Source organism: Podarcis melisellensis, assembly GCF_964234715.1.
Source record: "Podarcis melisellensis genome assembly, chromosome: 1".
Lineage (NCBI taxonomy): Eukaryota > Metazoa > Chordata > Lepidosauria > Squamata > Lacertidae > Podarcis > Podarcis melisellensis.
The window spans coordinates 134,131,090-134,154,895 of record NC_138528.1 but is presented as its reverse complement, the minus strand read 5'-3'; the positions used below and the strand labels follow the sequence as shown (position 1 = coordinate 134,154,895).

The window sequence follows — 23,806 nt, the reverse complement described above, 5'->3', positions numbered from 1 at the left end:
ACTGCAATAGCAGACTATTCTAAATAATTGCTGCCGAGTGTTTCCTGTTCCTTGTCACAGTATTGACAATACTGCCTGCTTTTCCTCTCTCGTAATTTATTTATTCTAGACATTTGCATCTCATTCTTCAGTGAACAAGTCTCCTAGAACAGCTTACATAAAAAATAGTATTCAAAAAACAACAAAGCAGATCAGCTGGTCGTAGTAGAATGAAGCATCACAGCAAAGAACTGTAAAAGGTTTTCTTAAGCACAGACACTGGAGCTTGCAGGGGGGCAGGCGAAGGAGAAGAAAGGGTCATGCAAAGTTTCAACAGCATGAAATGCTTAATGAACATAGAAAGCAAATATATTTTGCTTCTGGATTCAGGAAGGAAAGCACAGCATAGAATCTAGCTCACCAAGAAACACCCCCAAACTATCTTATCAATAAAACTACCCAGTCTTAGCCAAGTCAACAGCATATGAAGATGACACTGTTTCAAGATTCTACAGCCTGTGGCTTTTTCTCTTCTAAGAGGGAAGAACAAACCTCCTGAGGCTCTTTAATGCTCCATCTTCATGTCGCTTCCTCTGGAGTTTGGTAATGTGAATGATTAAAGTGAGATTGTCAGAAATGGACCTTAATTTGTGGAAATAGTTCAGTGACTTGGGTCAAAGAGAGATAAAGGTAAAGGTAAAGGTACCCCTGCCCGTACGGGCCAGTCTTGACAGACTCTGGGGTTGTGCGCCCATCTCACTTAAGAGGCCAGGGGCCAGCGCTGTCCAGAGACACTTCCGGGTCACATGGCCAGCGTGACATCGCTGCTCTGGCGAGCCAGAGCCGCACACGGAAACGCCGTTTACCTTCCCGCTGGTAAGCGGTCCCTATTTATCTACTTGCACTTAGGGGTGCTTTCGAACTGCTAGGTTGGCAGGCGCTGGGACCGAGCAGCGGGAGCGCACCCCGCCGCAGGGATTCGAACCGCCGACCTTTCGATCGGCAAGTCCTAGGCGCTGAGGCTTTAACCCACAGCGCCACCTGCGTCCCTCAAAGAGAGATACAATAGTGTAAATTTTACTCTGTTTTCGAAAGATAAGTCAGGGAGGGAGAAAATGGAGCATGGTTCAGTGCTGCCTTGAACGGAGAGATAGCAATGCACCAAGAGTAGGACAGAATAAAGCACAGAAGTGGCATCTGGAGACTGGGCAGTAAGGTGAGGCTTTGTCTTCAGCACCTGTTCTCCATGAATAGTGAGGCTCTATTCAGCTCTTACGCCTGGTTGCTCACAATATAGACCGCACCTCCCTGATTTTTTCACCCCTTGTTTAAAGCACATCTACGTTAGTAGCTATCTCCATATCTTGCAGGAGTGAATTTTAATTTCCAAATTTACTTTCAGGTTCCTAATGCTGTGCCTGAAAAACAGAGAGCAATGCTGAGCTTAACAAAATCCAGCAGACGCAGCTTAACGTCTGTGCTCAGAATCTTCTTTTTAGCATGGTATATGTTGCTTTTGCTTCACTGATATCAGTGGATCTCTTGTGGACATATGGCCAATTATCACTTTAATAGGAAGCAATTATGCTCTTTACTAAGCCAGTGTGCTATATAGCCATATGTTCCATAAAAAAAATATCTAAATTTAGGATCCAATAATGCAAGGGACAGAAATCCCCCCCCACACACCATATGCATCACAGTCTTCCTCTCCCCACTTGGCTATTCCTTTCCCAGTGTCCCTTAAAATTTCCTCTCCATCATAATGAGATAGCAAATGATGACTAATATATGCTTGGTAATTATTTTAGTAGAGTAGTTGGTTCACTTGTTTAGGCCATAAATTATTGCACAATTACCGTTTTGGAAAAATGACAAACACAGATGCACATTAATTTCTCATTAAAACAATCCACTACATCAGTTTCAACACATTTATGCTGTACACATGCTGCCACAAAAGCAAAAGTAGCAACTTTTCCTATGACATCGCACTCCAAATTAGCAAGAGAAAATTCAGTTCTTTGCTGAGTTGATCAAGGAGTAATAGTCTCTTCAAGTTATACCTCTTCTCCTTTGCAATGAAACAGCTCAGCAGACATTGGAGAGGGTGTCCTTTATAATGTCCGTCTACAAATATAATCTTATTAAATTTCTCTTAAATCAGCCATTCAGAATGACCAATGGCATCTGCTTGAAGACCTTATTGGAGGAGGTCAGGGTGTTCCTAATACTGAACCAAGTAATATTTATTAAATCACTCTCGTAACATTTACACAAGGGGGAGATTTTACTCTTTTAAGCAGAGACAAATCTTTTTGCACTGACAATTTTTTACTTTGTCTTTAATTGTCACTGTGGCAGGAACTACTATTATACCAGCAAAATACTGCTGTACAAATATCAGTCTCCTGATAGTTCAGTATACACACTTAACAAACATTTCCTTTTATAAAATCTGTCATCCTGTAATAATCAAGGCATTTTCAATGACCAATCAAATTCTTGTGGAGAAGTCTGTGGCAGGATGGAAAGAAATTGAGTATGAAGTTGTGAGAGATGCAGCTGACAACTGTATCACCGTCTGCAATATGGAAAATGTCGATGCAATGGGAGTCCATACAGGTAGGTTCACCATTTTCCGTGAACTAAATAGTTTTTTTTGGGGGGGGGGTTGTTTGATGCAATCATAGAGCTGTAGAGTTATGTGGGACCAAGGGGTCCACCCCCTGCTCAAAGGGAGGTATTCACACCATTGCCTCCAGCCAACACAGTTCAGTTACAATGCATTATAAGTTAAGAGAAGTTGCAGTCAGAGTCCAGATGATTTATGCAACTGAGCCAGTCATATTAAGGTCATTGTATAAAGTAGTCCCATCACGACACTCCTGCTAATAAGTTCTTATGATGACCCCATGCATTATATGACTATGTGAAGTTGGGTCTGGTATGCTCAGGGGCGTAGTGTGGGGGTGCCAGCGGAGCCGTGGCCCTGGGTGCACAATTTTGAGGGGCACAAGCCAGTGGTCCCCATGCAAATAAATTAAAGACCAACTGATAGTCCAAACCTGTGCACATTTACTCAGAAGAAGGTTTCATTGAGTTCAATGGAACTTACTCCCATCTAAATGCACATAGGAATATGGCCTGAGTTGTTCAGGTTCCTGTGAGTTATAGGACATGTCTAATGATCCACAAGAGGTACAACATCTTGTTCAGAACTTGCAATGTGGGAGATTCCACAACCTTTATAGACAGTGTGTATCATAGCAGAAAGTCATATTTGAGATGTTTCTGGGGTTTATAACATGAAATAACCTAGCATATCTATACAAAATGAATTAAACATTGGTCTGCTGCTCAAGCACAATTGTCAGACCTTGACCAATAAAGAATGCAGCTGCTTGTGATGCACAAATGTTGGAAAATATGTGGAATTCAATATAGGCTGAAAACCATTACAGGCTTGAAAGTATGCCTGTCTTTCAAATAAGGCAAATTTCAGCATTTCTGCTTGAAATTTTATTATCGTATTTATCTTAGATTTAATTAAATTATATACAATGGGTAATTCAGCATGCAGTCCTAAGCATACTTACCAGAGTGAAGCCTAGTGGCTTATGGATATACGGGTTGGATTGGGTTCTCGGTCTAATTACAAGATATATGATCACTTATTTATAAAGCCCTTTCATGTCCTGTAATTTGTACTCTACTCAGTGCAGTGGATGAGCTGTGTCTCTGTACTGTAGCATCTCCAGGTAGGGATGGTGTTGTGACGTGGGGTTTGTGATTTCAGCTCTCTTGACATAATATGCTGGAGACAGTTCTCTAGTAACACTTCTTTATTCAAGCAAACAAGACTGAGACTGAGGAGGGGAGAGCTACATTTATAGGGACAGGGAACTAGCTAGAAAGGATACATTTTGGAGGGAACAATATCAGGCAATCACAGTCCTGCCTTTTGGAGGAAACCAATAAGACAGAGGATCCAAATACAGCAGCTTAAATGAACCAATAGTAGCTGTACCCTCTGGAACCAAAAGGCAGTTAAAGGTAAAGGTACCCCTGCCCGTACGGGCCAGTCTTGCCAGACTCTGGGGTTGTGCGCCCATCTCACTCAAGAGGCCAGGGGCCAGCGCTGTCCGAAGACACTTCCGGGTCACGTGGCCAGCATGACATCGCTGCTCTGGCGAGCCAGAGCTGCACACGGAAACGCCGTTTACCTTCCCGCTAGAAAGCGGTCCCTATTTATCTACTTGCACCCGGAGGTGCTTTCGAACTGCTAGGTTGGCAGGCGCTGGGACCGAGCAGTGGGAGCGCACCCCGCCGCAGGGATTCGAACCACCGACCTTTCGATCAGCAAGCCCTAGGTGCGGAGGCTTTAACTCACAGCGCCACCCGCGTCCCAAAAGGCAGTTACTTTACCCTAATGCAAATACAGACAATAATAATACAGACATAAAATCCTTTGACTCAATACACAACAGATGGAAAAGACCCTCGTCTGAAACTCTGGAGAGTCGCTGCGAGGCAGTGCCAGAGGGACCAATTGGTTTGACTCAGCACAAGACAGCTTCCTGTGCTGCTATAACTTGAGACCATTGACGCTTTCTGCTTTGACTTGCAGGTGATTCTATAGTAGTGGCTCCCAGCCAAACACTCTCAAATGAAGAGTTGCAGATGTTACGGGAATCGACCATCAAGGTTGTCCGCCACTTGAACATTGTAGGGGAGTGTAACATTCAGTATGCCTTGCATCCTGCCTCTCTGGAGTACTGCATAATTGAAGTGAATGCTAGGCTTTCTAGAAGCTCTGCTTTGGCATCTAAGGCCACAGGGTAAGGCAAGAAACAGTCCTGGGAGAAGAGCTAAACTGGGTGCCTGATGCAAGGGAAACATTTGGAAATACAAAAAGTTGTTGGTTAGATAAGCCCAAAAGCTCTTCTTCAGAGAATCCCTCCAACGTACGTTTGTTATTGCAAATACTGAGGGTTTTTTTTATGAACTCTTCACGGTTTTGAAGAAAATGGTAGTGCTAGTTGCCTTTGACCTGTTGGATAAATCATAGTTCACCAGCACCCTGAGTTAGCTCTTTTCAGTGGTGATAAATAGCAGCAGCACCTCCGCATAATTTACCGTGTATGAAGTGTATTCTTTAAAAATGCTTTTAATTGTATTCATACCAGCTCAACTATATTCATAAGCTGCTTTATGAAGCCCCCCCCGCAACCTTGTAAAGTATAAATCCTATCCTAAAATAAAAGTAACAGGGCCCAGCCCATCATTTTATAGCTGTGCTGTGCTCACTTGTTAAGCCACAGGATGAGGTGGAATGGGGATCCTTTCTCAGTCAGCTCTACACCACTTCTGTACCGTATGAATGACTGATGGCTTCCTAATGTCTCTTCAGGGCAGGCTTCCAGAGGATTAAGCATGTTCTCAGGATTTGCAGGTTTTCCTTTGCCAGTTTGAAAATGTCTCACTTTGCTCTTGATGCTAGGTACCCTTTGGCATTTATTGCTGCCAAAATAGCTCTTGGGATCCCCTTACTAGAAATCGAGAATGCAGTATCAGGAAAGACAACGGCCTGCTTTGAGCCGAGCCTGGACTACATAGTAACCAAGGTGCCCCGCTGGGACCTCGACCGCTTTCAGGGCGCTTCCCGCCAGATCGGTAGCTCAATGAAGAGTGTGGGTGAGGTAAGTCTGAGGATTATCCCCCCCTAAAAAATGCCCTTAAACCCATAAACGATTCAATCTACATGTACTGGGATGATGAAGTTGATTATCATACTTTGCATTTATATTGCAATTCAGAGCATTTTCCTTGCATCTTCCTGTTGCAAAGTAGTCAGTATTATTCTCACCATATTTTTGACGGGGGACTGAGGCTCAGGGAGAGTGGCATGCCTAAGGCCACCTAGGGAGCTCAAGGCAGAGGTAAGGTAAGGTTGGGGTTTCCTGTTTCATAGCTCAGCTTCTTTGCCACTATACCTTGCCAATACTCCCAATACCTTTTATATACATCGCACCATCTGCATTGTATATATGTTATCCCTCCAAAGAATCTGCTGAGGGTAATGAGAATTATCTTCCAGAGATTTATGGATAGTCCCTTCTAAGAGTTGCCTTTCCCAGATTCCCTAGGAATAAGGTTTTAGCATATACAGTGGTACCTCAGGTTACATACGCTTCAGGTTACATACGCTTCAGGTTAGACACTCCTCTAACCCATAAATAGTGCTTCAGGTTAAGAACTTTGCTTCAGGATGAGAACAGAAATCGGGCACCGGCGGCGCGGCAACAGTGGGAGGCCCCATTAGCTAAAGTGGTGCTTCAGGTTAAGAACAGTTTCAGGTTAAGTACGGACCTCCGGAACGAATTAAGTACTTAACCTGAGGTACCACTGTAATATAGATATGCTTTTGAAGTATGGTGCTGGAGGAGACTCTTGAGAATCCCATGAGCTGCAAGAAGATCAAACCTATCCATTCTGAAGGAAATCAGCCCTGAGTGCTCACTGGAAGGACAGATCCTGAAGCTGAGGCTCCAAGATTTGGCCACCTCATGAGAAGAGAAGACTCCCTGGAAAACACCCTGGTGTTGGGAAAGATGGAGGGCACAAGGAGAAGGGGACGACGGAGGACAAGGTGGTGGGACAGTGTTCTCAAAGATACCAGCATGAGTCTGACCAAACTGCGGGAGGCAGTGGAAGACAGGAGTGCCTGGCGTGCTCTGGTCCAGGGGGTCACAAAGAGTCGGAAACGACTAAACGACTAAACAACAACAATAGATATTGTGTCAAATAGTACCTTTGAGCATCTGTAGTTCTGTTTCTACTGTGTTGTTAACGCATGGTAGAAAGCAGAAGAGAAATGATAGTTTATACAGTTGCATCACAGAGCAATTTTAGGGGGAAGCCAGTTTAAGCTTTGCGTGGACAGGCGGAGTCCCCAGATCCCGAGCGGTCCCCCCCCCCCCGTCATGTGGAATAACGACTCAAGACAACGTGCTATGGGATTAAATTGGCCACAACTTTATTAAATTTCAAATGTGGGTAGACCTTGGCTCAGGCATTGGGCGTTTTCCCTCCCCAGTCCCCAGCCAGGGACCTAGGGAGCATCAGGGTTATCCAGTGTTTGTGTGTGGGATGGGCCGGCTCTGGAGAAAATATGTTCAAGCAGAGATAGCCGCCCCTGTTACGCCGCCGCCGCAGGGGAGAGCAATGATGACCTTTCGGCATACGGTCAATGCCGCCCTTCAGAAACCCCTTTAACGGCGAACCCTGGTATCGCCACCGCAAAGAGGAAGATGGACTAAAGGATTCGCCCAAGGCTTGATACCGCCAAAGTTGTGACATTTTGCTATGGGAAAGGCGAAACCTGCCAATGCAGGGAAATTCCTTTCCGGCCCTTTAACAGCGACCTTAATGTAGCAGCGCTCGCATACCTATGAAGAAAGGTAACCTGCAAAACCTGTGAAGAAACGTTAAGCTGCAAAATAAGACATTAACTGAGGGTGGGTAGGGTGGGAGAAGCTCTGGAGGCAAGTGATAATTCCCAGGTAAGATCCTCCCTCCTTTGTGTGGGCAGGTAATCCCTCCCCTACCTGGCCTGGTCTCCTTGGCAACGCTTCCCCCAGGTGGGATTGGACAACTGACTGAGGTAGGCGGAGACCTCCAGGTATCCCACCTGAGGGAAGGCAAAGCCAAGCCTATGCTGATGGAGCCGCTCCAGATCCAGGGGCTGCGTGCGTCCACGCAAAGGTCGCCCCCTGTTTTATGCGGGGAGCGGTCATTATGTATAGAACTGTAATAGAACTGTATAGAATTGGTTCTGTCATGGCGTATGGTGAGATGGCAGAGACAGGAGAAGGAATGTCTCTTGTGGTCTGCTTCACCCTGGATGCTACATAAGCATCTTAAAATCTTAGGGCATGTACTTTCCACAGTGTCTAATTTCAGTGCAAAGGACAGTGCACCTACAGGAAAACTACATTTCCCAGGATAACCAGCACCTGCTGCAATTCTCCTCAGCACCCCAGATGGCAATATAGCCTTCTGCTGCTGCAACCATGGCAACCAGACCATGCAAGAGAGAGGAGGGAGCAGTGGGGATGAAAGGCATTCCCAGGCGGGGACTTCCGGTGGAGCGCGATCCTGCCGCAAGTGAGGATTTTTCCGTGAGGAGAATCCTGCACTATTTCGGGTGATAAGGGGAGCTACAGGGTGCAGTAGCCCCCAAAATTTAATCTCTGGGGGGATATCCGGAGTGACAGGTTCCCAGCGAAGCCAGGAGCAGCCCGCCCAGCCGTCAGGTAACTCCAAAAGGAGCAAAGAGAATGGCGGAGCGGGGCTGCGGGCTACGGGAAGCCATTTTCTACACCCGAGTAGTGAAGCCCCGACCTTGCAAGAGAAGCGCTCCATTCTCAAATAGAAGAAATTCGGACCAAATTGGATTATAATTTTCTAGCAACAAAATAAGGAAGGATTTGAAGCATAAAGAGAAAAGTTGGAGTTCAGCTGTCATCTGGAATCAGGACAGAAGCAACGCAGTGCGCAGAGCTGGAAAGGGAAAGTGAGTTGCCACTGGCGGTTACTGTTTTCTTTCTCTCCTAGAACTTTATTTAAAAGTAACTCTTTAAGAAGCTACAAAGTATTAAGGCTGCTAAACCTAGAAAGGTATTGGATTAATTTGGGAAGCAATTTTTTTCTGGAGGAATAGCCTAATTGGTGGCAAGAAGATTGTTTTGTTCCGGTTTCTGCTTTGATCTCATACTCATCATCCCCAAATTTCGTCTAAATTATATGTTATAATTATAAACTGGAATGTTATAATTATAAACTGGAAAATTGATAAAGTGTAAAAATCGGCTTTAATTAATATTTGAAGACTGTTAGAATATTTAATAAAGATGACACACCAGCAAAAGAAGGGGGCAGATGGGGGGACACCAGCAGAGAGGAAAGGGTCTAAACAAGAAACAGAGTTTAAAGCAGAAATTTTGAAGATGTTTGCTGAAATAAAACAAAATGAAAAGAATTTACAATCAAAATTAAAATCAGTAGATAATAAGATTGGGAAAATGGATAAAATTTTTTGATGAGACAGTTAATGAACTTAAAGGGCAATTAAAAGAGGTATCTAAGAGAACTCAATCGCTGGAGGAGGGATTTAAGAGGATGAAACAAGAAATGAAGGAAGTGAAGCGAGAAGAAGAGAGGATCAGAGTGGAGATGTTGGAATTAAATAAATCACAAGAAGAAATTAAAGATTTGATTGCTGTGAATGAACTGCAACAGAGGGAAATCAAACTGAAGCTGAGAGCCGTTCCGGAAATTCAGAATGAAAATATCAAAGAGAGATTGATATCAGAATTAGCCCAATGGATGGAATTACCAATAGAAGAGGTAGCTAAAACAGTACAAAATGCATTCAGAATGAGAGTAAGAACATCTAAAACAAGAAAATTCCCAGGAGACTGTTTAATCACTTTTAAGGATAGGGAAATGAGAAATTTGATACTACAGAAGAACAGAGAGAAAGACTGTATATAGATGGAAAGTTACATAATCATCTTTAAAGACATACCAATAAGACTATTGAAACGAAGAGACCCATACAAACCATTGGTACAGGTCCTTAAGAAAAACAACTTTTAATTCAGGTGGGAATTTCCGGAGGGAATTTCATTTTTTTACAAAACTAAAAAGCGCAGATTGACGAGTCCAGAAGAAACAGGGAAGTTTCTGAGAAGGTATAAGTAACTAAAAGCAGAAGATGGAGAAACTGGATAAGTCAAAGGAGCAGAAAAAGGAGCAGGTGCCAAGGATGAATCAGAATCGGGGGAAGAAGAAGAAGAGAATGGGAAAAAGTCAGAAGAAGAAAAAGAAGAGGAAGAAGATAAATTTTAAAAGAGAAAAAAGTAAACTAAATTTATTTAATTGGAAATTACCATGGCACTAAAATTATGGAATTGGAATATTAATGTGATGAATGAGAAAAAAGGAATAAAATTGAACAATTCTTTAAAAAGAAAAATCTGGACATTATATGTTTACAAGAGACACACGTCGCAAGGAAACACAGAAAAATTTTGATTAACAAAAGATTAGGAAACGAATTTGTATCTTCAGATAAAGAGAAAAAAGAGGGGTAGTTCTATATATTAAAAGTAAAATTGAATCACAACAAATCTTCAAAGATGAAGAAGGAATGATGATAGCAGTATGGATCAAATGGCAGGGCGAAAATTTGATAATTGTCGGGATCTATGCACCTAATGGAAACAAGACAGACTTCTATAAAACCTTAGAAGAAAAATTGTTTGAGTATATGGACCAGAAAATTATAGTAATGGGAGACATGAATGGAGTGGTCTCATTGGAAATGGATAGACTAAGAGATGGATCAAGCAAAGAAGGAAAACTGCCTAATACTTTTTTTTCAGTGGACAAGAATTACAATTTGATCGATATTTGGAGACTCAGATATCCATTCGAAAAACAATTCACTTATTTTTCTGAACCAAATCAGTCAATGTCAAGAATAGATCAAATATGGGTCTCGAACGAATTGACCCCAAGAATTCTTCAAATTGAGATCCAACCAAGAATAATTTCAGATCACAATCCAATAAAAATGGAATTGAAAGGATTCGAGGAAAGAACTTTTAGATGGAGAATTAATGATTACCTCTTCGACGATCAAAAAATTATTGAAAAAGCACAAAAGAAATTAACTGAGTATTTTGTGGATAACAGTAATAAAGGAACGAAGATGAGCGTAGTATGGGATGCAAGCAAGGCAGTGATGAGAGGCTTTTTTATCCAACAGAATTCATTGAAGAATAAGAACAGAGAAAAAGGGGAAAAAGAAATTCTAAAGCAGATAATGGACAATGAACAAAAATTAATCAAGAAACCAAATAATTCAAAAATAAAACAAGAGATTAAGACTCTACAAACACAATTTGCAATGATTATAAATAAAGAAATAGAATTGAATATTAAAAGGTTAAGACAGAAAAATTTTGAATTCGCGAACAAATCTGGTAAATGGCTTGCGTGGCAAACCAAAAAGAGAAAGGAGCAAAATACAATTAATAAAATTATCGTAAACGGAAAAGCGGTTGACAATCCGAAAGGAATTAGAAAAGGATTCTTGGACTTTTACAGACAACTATATAAAAATAGAGAAAGAAATAATATGAGGAAAATAGAACGATTTTTGAAAGAAAAAAAAGGTGCAGAAGATCCCGGCAGAAAAGAAAGACCATCTGAATGCCCCAATAGGAAATGAGGAGATAAAAGAGGCTATAAAGGAACTGAAAAGGGGGAAAGCCCCTGGACCAGATGGATTCACATCAGGCTACTATAAAGAACTGAGAGATGCTTTAATGACACCATTGAAAGAAGTCATGAATAATATTTTAAAAGAAAGAGACATCCCGGAAACATGGAAAGAAGCATTTATTACACTTATCCCTAAACAGGACTCAGACCTAACACAAGTCAAAAACTACAGGCCTATCTCACTGCTCAATACAGATTACAAGATATTTGCAGGGATTTTAGTGAACAGACTGAAAAAGATATTGCAAGAAATTATTCACAAAGATCAAGCGAGTTTCCTTCCAGGCAGGCAGATGAAAGATAATATAAGAAATGTAATCAATATTTTGGAATATCTGACTGCCAGGAATGAGAAACAAGCTATATTAATGTTTGTAAATGCGGAAAGGGCCTTTGACAATATTGCTTGGTATTTTATGTTGAAGAATTTGGAGTATATGGATGTAGGGATAGAGTTTTTTAATGGGATAAAGGCAATCCATACAGAGCAGAAAGCAAAATTAATTGTTAATAATGTGACTACAGAAGACATCAAAATAACAAAAGGAACCAGACAGGGATGTCCACTTTCACCACTACTATTTATAATGGTCCTAGAGGTTTTTTTAAGGTCTATGAGACAAAATGAATTAATAAAAGGGGTAACAGTTGGTCAGAACAAGTACAAAGTGAAAGCCTTTGCAGATGATCTAGTAATTACAATTGAAGAACCATTAGAAAGTGTAAAAGAGGTATTGGATGAGATTGAGAAATTTGGAAATGTGGCAGGGTTCAGACTAAACAAGAAGAAAACTAAAATAATTGTCAAAAATATGGATCAAAGTATGGTAGAAATAATGCAACAAAGAACAGAGATAGAGGTGGTGAAAAAGGTAAAATATTTAGGAGTTTGGTTAACTCCTAAAAACATTGATTTGTTTCAGAACAACTATATCTGGAATGGAATAAGGAAAGATTTAGAGATGGGGGGAAGAATGAAGTTATCTTTTTGGGGTAGAACCTCTATGGTAAAAATGAGTGTCCTTCCAAAGATGTTATTCTTGTTTCAGACTATCCCCATAATAAAGGGGGTAGTAATTTTTAAAGAGTGGCAAAGAGCGCTTTCAAGGTATATCTGGCAGGGCAAGAAGCCGAGAATTAAATTTAAGTTATTAACGGATGCAAAGGAAAGAGGAGGCTTCGCCCTGCCGGACTTGAAACTATACGACAAAGCAGCATGCCTTTGCTGGTTGAAAGAATGGATAAAACTAGAGAATAAGGATTTACTAGATTTAGAAGGATTTGATAACAGATTTGGATGGCACGCGTATCTATGGTGTGAAAAGAACAAAATTCATAAAGGTTTTGGGAACCACATATTTCGGAGTCCACTAATAGAAATATGGGATAGGTATAAAAACCTATTAGAACCTAGAGTTCCACACTGCTTGTCTCCACTAGAGGTTATGAGTGTAAAGAAAATAAATATGAGAGGTAATTGGATTACATATGGTGAATTGATAACCAAAGAAGGAGGAAAATGGAAACTAAAGCCATATGAACAAGTTAGAGAACATGTTTATGATTGGTTGCATTACTTTCAGGTAAATGAAATGTTTAAAAAAAGACATTAAAGAAAGGGGTTATGTAGAAAAAGATTCAAAGTTCCAGACAGATGTGATAAATAACGATTGTAAAATTTTGTCAAAAATGTATAAAATATTGTTGGAATGGAATATGAAAGACGAGGAAGTTAAATCGGTAATGGTACAATGGGCCAAAGATTTTGGTTACAATATACAGTTTGAGGATTGGGAAAAACTGTGGAAGGAGAACTTAAGATTCACTGCTTGTATGGCACTAAAAGAAAATGTTATGAAAATGTTTTACAGATGGTATATCACACCGGTAAAATTCGCGAAAATGTATAAGACGTGTAATAAGTGTTGGAAATATAAAGAAAAAGAAGGAACGTTTTATCACATGTGGTGGGAGTGTAAGAAAGTGAAGGAATTCTGGGAGATGATATACAATGAAATGAAAAAGATGTTAAAATATACATTTGTAAAGAAACCTGAGATTTTTCTTTTAGGGGTTACAGGAAAGGAAATAAGAAGAAAGGACTGTTAACTCTTTCAGTATGCAGTTACGGCAGCAAGAATTCTACTGGCCCAGAAATGGAAACAAGAGGAAATACCGACGGTAGAAGAATGGAGACTGAAGCTGACAGACTATGCAGAACTGGACAGACTAACTGGGAAAATTAGATATCTTCGAGACCAAAAGTTCATCGAGTACTGGGGAAAATTTGTCAAATATCTGAAAAGAACGTGTGATGTGCAAACAACGCTAGTGGGGTTTCAAGAAGCACTGTGACAGTTGATATATATTGTTAAAAAGAAATAGAAGTGGGAGGGAGGTTTAATGGCAATATAAACAGAAGAAATGCGTAACTGAGAAGTATATATGGATGATTGTCAGAGAAGCTGAAGGAAGTCCAAATAGAACTAAACTTGTGGAAATTTTGATATGATTGTTTACTTGTGTTGGAAAACTAATAAAAATTATTTTTTTAAAAAAAGAAAGGCATTCCCAGGCTGCACGGTGCTCTTGGTCATGACATTAGGAATGTATTAGCATCCAAATTGGACTCAAAATAAACCAAGCCATTTTTGAATCTTTTTTGGACATTGCTTGGCTTATTACGCCTAGTTCCTAAGTGAATTTGGGTGGATGTCCTGAGCTAACCATATACCAGCTTTCTGTCTCTTTGTGTAGTTTGTTGATTTTAATACCCCTCCTGAGCGAGTCAGTGAGGCGCAGGTTTCTGCATATATTTTCTCCTTTTAAATTACTGTTTACAGCTGTGAGATGCATGCATAGGGAATGCTCTAAATATTAATAACTGAACTGAAAAATCAAAAGCTGGCATCTGCAGTTCTCTGTAATACATCAAGTTGCATTTCCACAGACAATTTTTCTTTTGGAATTAATAGGATAATTTTGGACAGGTCTTTGTATTATAAAGGTGGTGAAAAAGAGCCTGACATTTAAAATCTTAATTTAAGACTGTCTGGAACAGTATTGACACCTTCATCTCCTCAGTTTCAAGAGGAATGGAATGAGGCAAAATGGGTAAATCATGCAGCTAATTAGCTAATTACCCATTAGCTACCCAAAGTACAATAATTAACAATATATTTGCTGCTTGTCTTGCTTTTTTCCAAATGTTTTCCAAGTATCTCTTTGGCTAAATTATTTTGACACCTGAGACCGTATTCAGAGCATCAGTTATTTTTCCTCCTCTTTCTTTCCTCCCTCTGTAGCAGATTATAATCTTTATCATTCCTTTATCTATTTATGAGTTTATTTTATTTAACAATTTTTTTTTATACTGTTTGATTAAAAGAAACCCGCTAAATATTTAACAAGGAAAGCAATTTCTCTAAGCAGTTATAGAGATCTTGAATAATTGTTTATCCTAAAAATCACTATTTTGATCATTGTTGAGTTTTAAAACCTAAGGTTTGTAGCCATCTAAGCTATATTTTGGGTTGACCCGCGGAAATTAATGATCCTAAATTACCCACATCCATTCATTTTAATGGATCTTCTGTGAGTGTAACTTAGTTGGCGACGGGCCAGAGGCATGCATATCGCGTGTGAGATGTTGTGTGAGCGACTTGTATCATGTGCGCGCGTGCACAACGTCATGTGAGCCCCTTTCCAACAACAACAACAATTATTTATTATTTATATCCCGCCCATCTGGCTGGGTTTCCTCAGCCACTCTAGGTAGCTTCCAACTGAATATTAAAAACAATACAGCACCAAACATTAAAAACCTCCCTAAACAGGGCCGCCTTCAGTTGTCTTTTAAAAGTAAAATAGTCACTTATTGCCTTGACATCTGCTAGGAGGGCATTCCACAGGGCAGGCGCCACTACTGAGAAGGCCCTCTGCCTGGTTCCTTGTAACTTGGCTTCTCGCAGGGAGGGAACTGCCAGAAGGCCCTTGGCGCTGGACCTCAGTGTCCAGGCAGAACGATGGAGTTGGAGACACTCCTTCAGGTTTACTGGGCTGAGGCCATTTAGAGCAGTGTTTCCCAACCGGTGTTCCGCGGCACACGAGTGTGCCGTGAGACGTTGCCTCGTGTGCCGCGAGATGCCTGGAGGGAGGCGGGCGAGTCGGGCGGCGAGAGGCGGGGCGGCGGCGGCGAGGAGAGGCCGCGCCTCCTGCTGCTGCCTGGCGCTCCTCCTCGCAGCCGGCAGCGCTGCCTGGGCGCCTCCGCGCGACTCTGCCTCGCTGGGTTTGGTCTCCCAGCAGAGACGGGTCACACGCGCCCCTCCCTCCCTCCCTCAGCCTGCGCGGAGGGAGAGCCAGAGAGAGGCATCGCTCCTGCGCGGCGGGAGAGGGAGCAGCCGGAGCGATGCCCCAAACGAACGCATGGGACCGGAGGGGAAATCCTCTCCGAGGCGGATTGAGCGCAGCTGAGAGAAGCCTTTCGAGGAGCTGCCGTGTCCCCTGGAAACCCCCTTCCCAGCTCTGCCTCAGCCGCCGCTGCCTCAGTTGCCGCCGTCCCTCAGTCCCTCGCTCTGCTGCCTCCTCCCACCCCCAAAGCTTGGAGGTTCCCCAGCAAGGGGGAGGGAAAAAACTTTCACTTTTGTGCGTCCCTCCCGGCGTGACGCTGCGCGCTGACGTCACGGGGCGGGGCTTTAATGGTGGTGTGCCGCGAGATTTTTTTTCAGTAAACAGGTGTGCCGTTGCCCAAAAACGTTTGGGAAACACTGATTTAGAGCTTTCAAGGTCAGCACCAACACTTTGAATTGTGCTCGGAAGCGTACTGGGAGCCAATGTAGGTCTTTCAAGACCGGTGTTATATGGTCTCGGCGGCCGATCCCAGTCACCAGTTTAGCTGCCGCATTCTGGATTAATTGCAGTTTCCGAGTCACCTTCAAATGTAGAGCGCGTTGCAGTAGTTCAAGTGGGAGATAACCAGAGCATGCACCACTCTGGCAAGACAGATTGAGGGGGCCAGAGATATGCCGGGCCCCTAAGTTGATGTGATTGCTACAAGCCTAGTTATGAATAACATGTATGGATTCAAAAAGAGTGGTTTCACAAGTTTATTTATTTATTTAATAGGTTTATATCTGCTTTTTTAGAAACCTCCACAAAGCAGCTTAGAACTGTATCTAAAATCACAATATTACAAAGATAAAAACTCATCCCATAATTAACCTATCTAGAAAACCCAACAAAACAACAGTAAAACCCAAGGGGCGCACACACACACACACACACACACACACTTCTTTCTCATAAGCTCAAACAGCTTTACAGTGGATTAGAATCATAGAATCATAGAATCATAGAGTTGGAAGAGACCACAAGGGCCATCGAGTCCAACCCCCTGCCAAGCAGGAAACACCATCAGAGCACTCCTGACATATGGTTGTCAAGCCTCTGCTTAAAGACCTCCAAAGAAGGAGACTCCACCACACTCCTTGGCAGCAAATTCCACTGTCGAACAGCTCTTACTGTCAGGAAGTTCTTCCTAATGTTTCGGTGGAATCTTCTTTCTTGTAGTTTGGATCCATTGCTCCGTGTCCGCTTCTCTGGAGCAGCAGAAAACAACCTTTCTCCCTCCTCTATGTGACATCCTTTTATATATTTGAACATGGCTATCATATCACCCCTTAACCTCCTCTTTTCCAGGCTAAACATGCCCAGCTCCCTTAGCCGTTCCTCATAAGGCATCGTTTCCAGGCCTTTGACCATTAAGTGACATTAAATGTCACTTAAAAGAGCTTTCAACTCTAAAAACAAAAAGTTAACAAATCTATTCAAGCAGCATCATCTGGCTTCTTTTCCTACCATAGCTGTGGTTGCCAGTTCCTGAAAGACAAATTTTTGATGCGTTGTTAGCAGTGGAGGCTGTTCCATAGGGGGAATGGGGGAACTGCCCAACCAGTCTTGATTCCTCCAAGCTTACCTGCCCCCTGCAATGCCCAGGATTGAGCTAGCCAGGGCCCACATGGCTATTCTGGTTCACATGCTATAGAAAAATAGTGTCATCAGCACCCTCAAATGTCCTAAGGACCACTTTCAGCAGCTTCATATAGATATCAAATAGTGTTGGAAATAAAGGCGTGCCCTGCAGCAGCCCAAAGCATAACCACCAGAGGGCCAAAAAAGCACTTTTCTAGTGTTTGTCTCTGAACTTGGCCATGTGGATAGGATCCGACCCACTGTAGCACAATGCCCTCAGTTGGTGTCCCACAGAGCCGGTCCAGGAGGATACCATGACCAATGATATTGAAAGCAACAGAGAGGCTGAAGAGCAGGAGCAAGGTCACACTCCCCTTGGCCTGCTCTCATTGGGGCAACCAAGGGTCAGGGGCGGAGCAAGCCGATCGGGCGCCTGGGGTGGCGTGCGGGCCCTGCGCCCAGGGGCGGGGCAGGATGCTCTGCGGGGCCTCCGAGGAGTCTGCCTGCCTCCTCCCACTCAGCCACCCTACAGCTGAGGGGGAGGCAGCGGGCAGACCGTTTGGACAGCGCCTAAGGAGAGATGTGTGACTCGGGCGTGCTGCAGGCCCTGCGGTGAGTGCCGCCTGGCATTTTGTCACCCCCCTCAGTGGTGATACCCGGGACGGGCTCCCCGTACCGCACCCCCTTCCTCCGCCCCTGCCAAGGGTGACCTAGTCCCATGCCCCAGATTGAACCCAGATTGGAATGGAGTTGGGCAGACTGTACCATCCACGACCTGGACTCTTTTTTGGTCCTCCATTTTATTACAGCTCTCTTACAGCTGCAGTAAGATGGATCCATGTTAAGACAATTCACTTAATGAACATTTAAATAAACCTAAAATAATGCTTTCTAGGAACAGAAAAAGCTCACTGTTGCTTTCCAGGTTGAATTTTGATCGAGTGCCACTGGTGAAATCTACACACACATAAAAAAAACCTGTGAAAATGCTTTTTAGAAAAATGTTTTGAAAAATACGTTGAATTTTGCATAGCTCATTGTGGCCATATAGTGTCACATTTGTATATTGCACTTTACAACACATTTATAACGTTTTATTTGCAGCTGTGTAGATGAGTCAACTGAATATGCAAACAAATTTAGCATTATCAACAATACATCTCCAGAAAATTTTAGGAAACAGACAGATTTTTCTGATATATGCATGGATCCACTGATGTATAAGATTTTTGTTGCGGCGAGCTCCTTTTTAGCTTTAGGGGTCAGGGAATGTACAGTTCAGGATTAAAAAGCAAGGCAATTTATGCATAGTCTGCTGTGATTTTAATTATTTCAGTACTGGTTTTTTTAAAATGTTTGGATTGTTTCATTGGGGTTTGTAAGCTGCCTCAACCAGAGAATGAGTAAGGATATGTATAATTGAATGAATACAGCATGCAACATGCAGAAGAGACAGGAGTACAGTTGACAGTGGAGCTGCTCTTTTGTGTGTGGAAGTGTTTCGTTTATACATTAAACAGTGATCTACTTTTTAAAGCATGTGTAGGGAACCTTTGGGCCTCCAGATGCCCCTGAACTACAACTCCCATCAATCTTGGACATTGACCCTTGCTTGCTGGCGGCTTATGGGAGTTGTGGTTCAGCAACATCTGGAGGCCCAAAGTTCCTCACACCTGTTTTAAAGCAAGGGTGGGTAATCTGTGGCCCTCCAGATGTTGTTGGAGTCCAACTCCCATCAGCCCCAGCCACTGCAGCCAACAGTCTGCTTGATGGGGGTTGTAGTTTAGCAGCATCTGGAGAGCTGCAGGTTCCCCCATTCCTGTGACAAAAGGTAGACGTTCCATGGCTCCCTCTTGTGGCTTTACATCCTGCTGTGATTTCCTGTTGCACAGATTTCTTCTGTGCTCTGAACTCTTTTCCATGGAAGTTTCAGCCTGATGTTTTTCCTTATGGCATTCTTGTAGTGGGAGCCCAAATGGTCCTCTTCTTGCCTTGATGGAGGAGTCTGGGAAATTCTGGGGCAGAGAGATGGCATCTTCTGTGCAGACCAGTCAAATGAGTTTCCTTACCACAGGTTATGGCTATTGGACGAACGTTCGAAGAGAGCTTTCAGAAGGCCTTAAGGATGTGCCACCCCTCCATCGATGGCTTCGCAGCAAGTCTGCCAGTGAACCAAGAGTGGCCTGCCAACGTGGACCTCAGGAAAGAGCTGGCCGAAGCCTCCAGCACACGGGTGTTTGCTATGGCCAAGGTATTGTTGTAGAAAGATTGGATCTCATCTGCCCTGTAGATACTGCCCCCTCCCATCCTTACCCATGATTGGTGATTTTGCAGTGATCAGCTTACCTGATTATTACCAGCCAGTTTTTCTCATCAAATTACAAATTAATAAAAGAGATCAGCACTTGGTGCTTCCATGCCATGTGGTCCTTAAGTTTGGGGTGGTGGATAATAAGTACTGTTGGAGCAAAAATAGAAGTGCCTGGTGAGCCCTCTGACAAAATTACCTTGAAATTCTCTGTGGTGACATATCCCACCACATTGTTCTCAAATTTGCTGTGTAAGAAAGAGGGTCATTGCCATAAGTAGTCATTGTGGCAGCCTTACATGAAATCTTCCCTATTAAGAGGTAGGATCTAATTGCTAATTTTCCATCACAGAAACATGAATTGGCAATCGTTTCTCTCAGATTCCCTACTTTATTGCACAAGTATTTTTCTGGTCTAATTCCTAATATTCTTCAGTATGAGAAGGGTAGATATTGATTATTCTAGAATACATAATTATATAAATCAGTATCTTAGTTCCATCATAATAATAATAATAATAATAATAATAATAATAATAATAATCCACCTTTCTTCACTTGTTAAAATATAGTTCAGACAGCTGGCAGTGTGCTGATCAGTAGTCCCTAAACATTGTTCTGACACCTGGAGCATGAACAATCTATCCCTATTAGTGCAAACCCTCATTAAGTCATGTTGCAGGTCCTGTCAAAAGTCCTTATTTAAACCTCCATTCCCCTCCTCAAGAAGTGTCATTTATTTTTGTTGGATTGAAAAGTATTATGACTGTTTGCATTTGAAAACCAAATGCAATGAAGAAATCCAGGCAAGGACCCCTTGAGTCTGTATCCAGAAAGGCCGAGCAGTGCTGCTTGAGGTAGCAGTTCAAGGGGGAGGCCAAGCACTCAAGACTCACGCCAAAGAGATTGTGCAGGGCTGCCTGGCACATATTTTCAGCAAACCATATAACCACGAACAAACTGTTTCTTAGTCCATGAATTGCACCTGCCTTCTCAACTATGGAGACTAATGTTGGACAAAAGACGTTTGGTATAAATGATTTTCTTTACTTCAGAAGGAAACTGAAGCCTGCATTAAGAATAGAAGCCTTCATCTGAATAAACATACCAATGTCAGCTGCAGGTATCAAGAGGAATGTTGTAAATATTCTACAATAGATAGTAAGGTTCTACAGAGCCCTGTGCAAATATAGCAGCAGGGTTTTCAAACTTTCTGTTTGCAAGCAGACTCCTCTGCCAACCCACTGACTAGGAGAATCCCTGCATGCTCTACTACAGAATGGCAGAGGAACCAATCAGGGAACAGCTGAGGGAAGCTCTTGAGCATTCATAGGCAAACTCGGCCCTCCAGATGTTTTGGGGCTACAACTCCCACCATCCCTAGGTAACAGGACCTGTGGTCAGAGATGATGGGAATTGTAGTCCCAAAACATCTAGAGGGCCGAGTTTGCCTATGCCTGCTCTTGAGCTTTGGGAACAAGAGAAATGTGTAATCTGCCCCCGTATGGCCTGAAGGCACAGGAGCCAACCTCCTTGTTCAGCAAGCCCAGGCCTAGAATCCTAGAACTGTAGAGTTGGAGGGGACCTGGAGGGTTACTTAGTCCAACCCCCTGCTATGCAGGAATCTTCTGCCCAGTGTGGGACTTGAATCCATGATCCTGAGATCAAGAGTCTCATGCTCTACCACCTGAGCTATCTGCCCTGTCAGTGTCTGAATGGAGAGACCGCCTGGGAACACCAGGACCACTGCTTTGGCTTCTGTGGTGGAGGAAAGGCAAAATATAAATGTAAGAAGAAAAAATAAATAATCTCTGGCCAAGTATGGAGACGCTCACTTAGAGCTGACTCTGTTGAAGCTTAGAGAGAATCCCTTCACATTATTTTTTTATCCCCTCTGAGCCCCTGTAACTGGTAAAAGCGATGTCCATGCCCACGCCTGGCTCTGCATACAGTCATATGGACTTGTGTGTAGCTTCCCACTTTCAAAATAATTCATAGGGGACTGTAAACAGTTTGTTCTGGTGTCCAGGACAGCCACAATTTCAAAGAGGCACTCAAAAGTGGTATCTGAAGAAGTGTGCATGCACATGAAAGCTCATACCAATAACAAGCTTAGTTGGTCTCTAAGGTGCTACTAGAAGGATTTTTTAAATTTTGTTTCAACTATGGCAGACCCACACGGCTACCTACTTGTAACTCAAAAGGACGTTAAGCATAAAAGTGTTTTTCAGTAAGTGAAAACAACAGCAAAATTCAGAGCATTGTTTCAGTTTGTGGCTTACAGAGCCCATCCAAACTGCTGTTGGAAGCCACACTCCATTAACCCCTTCTCAGATGGGCCCAAGGTGGAGAATATACCTAGCATATATTTTCAACTAATCATATACTCATGAACAAACCAGTTCTTTGTCCATGAACTGTGACTGATCAATACCTCTTTCCGGCAGGCTTTGAATGACAACAACCCTGTAGACTATATCCATAAACTTACAGCTATTGATAAATGGTTCATCTATAAAATGCATAATATTGTGAAAATGGAGAAGAGCTTGAAAAGTCTTAATAGGTAAGACTGCCAAATTCCTTTCTCTTAAAGCTCACTTAGCATATTATGCACATGCTTATCCCAACTCTTCAGTGCTTGCTTCACCATATGCAGATGCAGATGCAACAAAGGTTTCCATACTCATACTCATTTTTTTAAATGTTTGAACTAGCAAGATGCGCACCAGTGCTGGGCATGTATACCAGAATAAGGTAATAGAGGCAGTCTGTAGCTTTGAAGATAGTCTGAGTTACATCCTCTCTTCCCAGCTTGCTGCTCCCTATCTTTCCATCCCCCTTGGCGCCAGCTTCTTTCCTCCTCCTGCCTCATCTTCTGCTTCATTTCCTCCACTGCCTCGTCTGAACTCTGGCTTGCATTCATTTGTGTTCTCAGACAGTACCTGCGCTGGCCACCCTTAGGGTTGGCATCGTTGGGCAGTGGTTGAGGTCTGCACCTCAGGACGGACCCCAGTGTAGGTCCTCAGAATCTCCTGGACCTGCTTCTCCTTTTCTTCTTTGCTATGTTCCAGCAGCACCCCCCACTTCTCTTGCCCTCACCATCCAGGCAGTCCCCCCCCCAAAAAAAATCTGGAACTTACCCTGTTGGTTCTTTATATCCACATTCCTTCTGAACCTATTCCCTGTTTCCGTGTCAACCTTTGCACCTTTATTTAGGGTGAACCGTGTTGGTTGCTAACAAGCAAATAGGTTTGAGATGCACTGTGAATGGGTAAAATGAATACTTTGTAGGTTTTGCAAAATGAAAAATGGGGGAAGTAAATATGTTTAATAAATAATACCATCACATATGCCAATCTAATAAATATTTATTGCTTGTAGCCATAGGCCATTGCAAATATAGTAAAATGCCTATTAGCACAGACATAAAACATGGGTACATTCCATTTAAAATGCAATCAAAATTAAAATTTAGCTTGCTCAAATTATAAAAAGCCACTTTTACAAACCATTGAACATTTGGTTCAAGATTCTCACTCGGATTTTCTTCACTTCAGTTGCAAACTGTGCAGCTTAATAGGATATATACTTATATTCGTCAGATAAAAAATAATACTGAATTGCCCCATCCGCCACATTGTGACACAAGGTAAGATAGCCTTTTCCTTCTAAGACAGCCATACAGTGGGCAGTGCAATAAGTAATATACTAAATTGTTAGCGCACCTCTGGAAATGGTTGTATTATCTTTTTCTTATAGGGATAGGATGGCACCTGTCATTCGAAGAAGCAGATGGCATCTGTTGAGATCTTACCGTATTGGCCCGAATATAAGCCTCACCCGCAAATAAGCCACATCTTTAAAATTCAAGGCTTCGGGGGGGGGGGGGAGTGCAGCTTATATTCGGGCCAATTCGGTAATTCTGTGAATGCTTTTCTCACTTGTGTATAGGTAACATTAGACAAATACCTTGGAATTCAGTTACAGATAGGTAGCCGTGTTGGTCTGCCATAGTCAAAACAAAAAAAATTCCTTCCAGTAGCACCTTAAAGACCAACTAAGTTAGTTCTTGGTATGAGCTTTCGTGTGCATGCACACTTCTTCAGATACACTGTGTATCTGAAGTGGGTGTATCTGAAGAAGTAGGTGGGTATCTGAAGTGGGTGTATCTGAAGAAGTGTGCATGCACAC

General features: G+C 42.6%; 1 protein-coding gene across 2 annotated transcripts in view; it reads left to right on the top strand.

The window, feature by feature from the left end:
• CPS1 (carbamoyl-phosphate synthase 1) overlaps window positions 1-23,806 on the top strand; it is a 161,824-nt gene that overhangs the window by 62,575 nt on the left and 75,443 nt on the right. For both annotated transcript variants that reach the window (XM_081903146.1, XM_081903145.1), the window contains 5 exons: window positions 2,460-2,604; window positions 4,610-4,820; window positions 5,483-5,681; window positions 19,379-19,555; window positions 22,060-22,178. In XM_081903146.1, coding sequence (XP_081759272.1) covers window positions 2,460-2,604; window positions 4,610-4,820; window positions 5,483-5,681; window positions 19,379-19,555; window positions 22,060-22,178 — 851 coding nt within the window. The remainder of the gene's footprint in view (window positions 1-2,459; window positions 2,605-4,609; window positions 4,821-5,482; window positions 5,682-19,378; window positions 19,556-22,059; window positions 22,179-23,806) is intronic.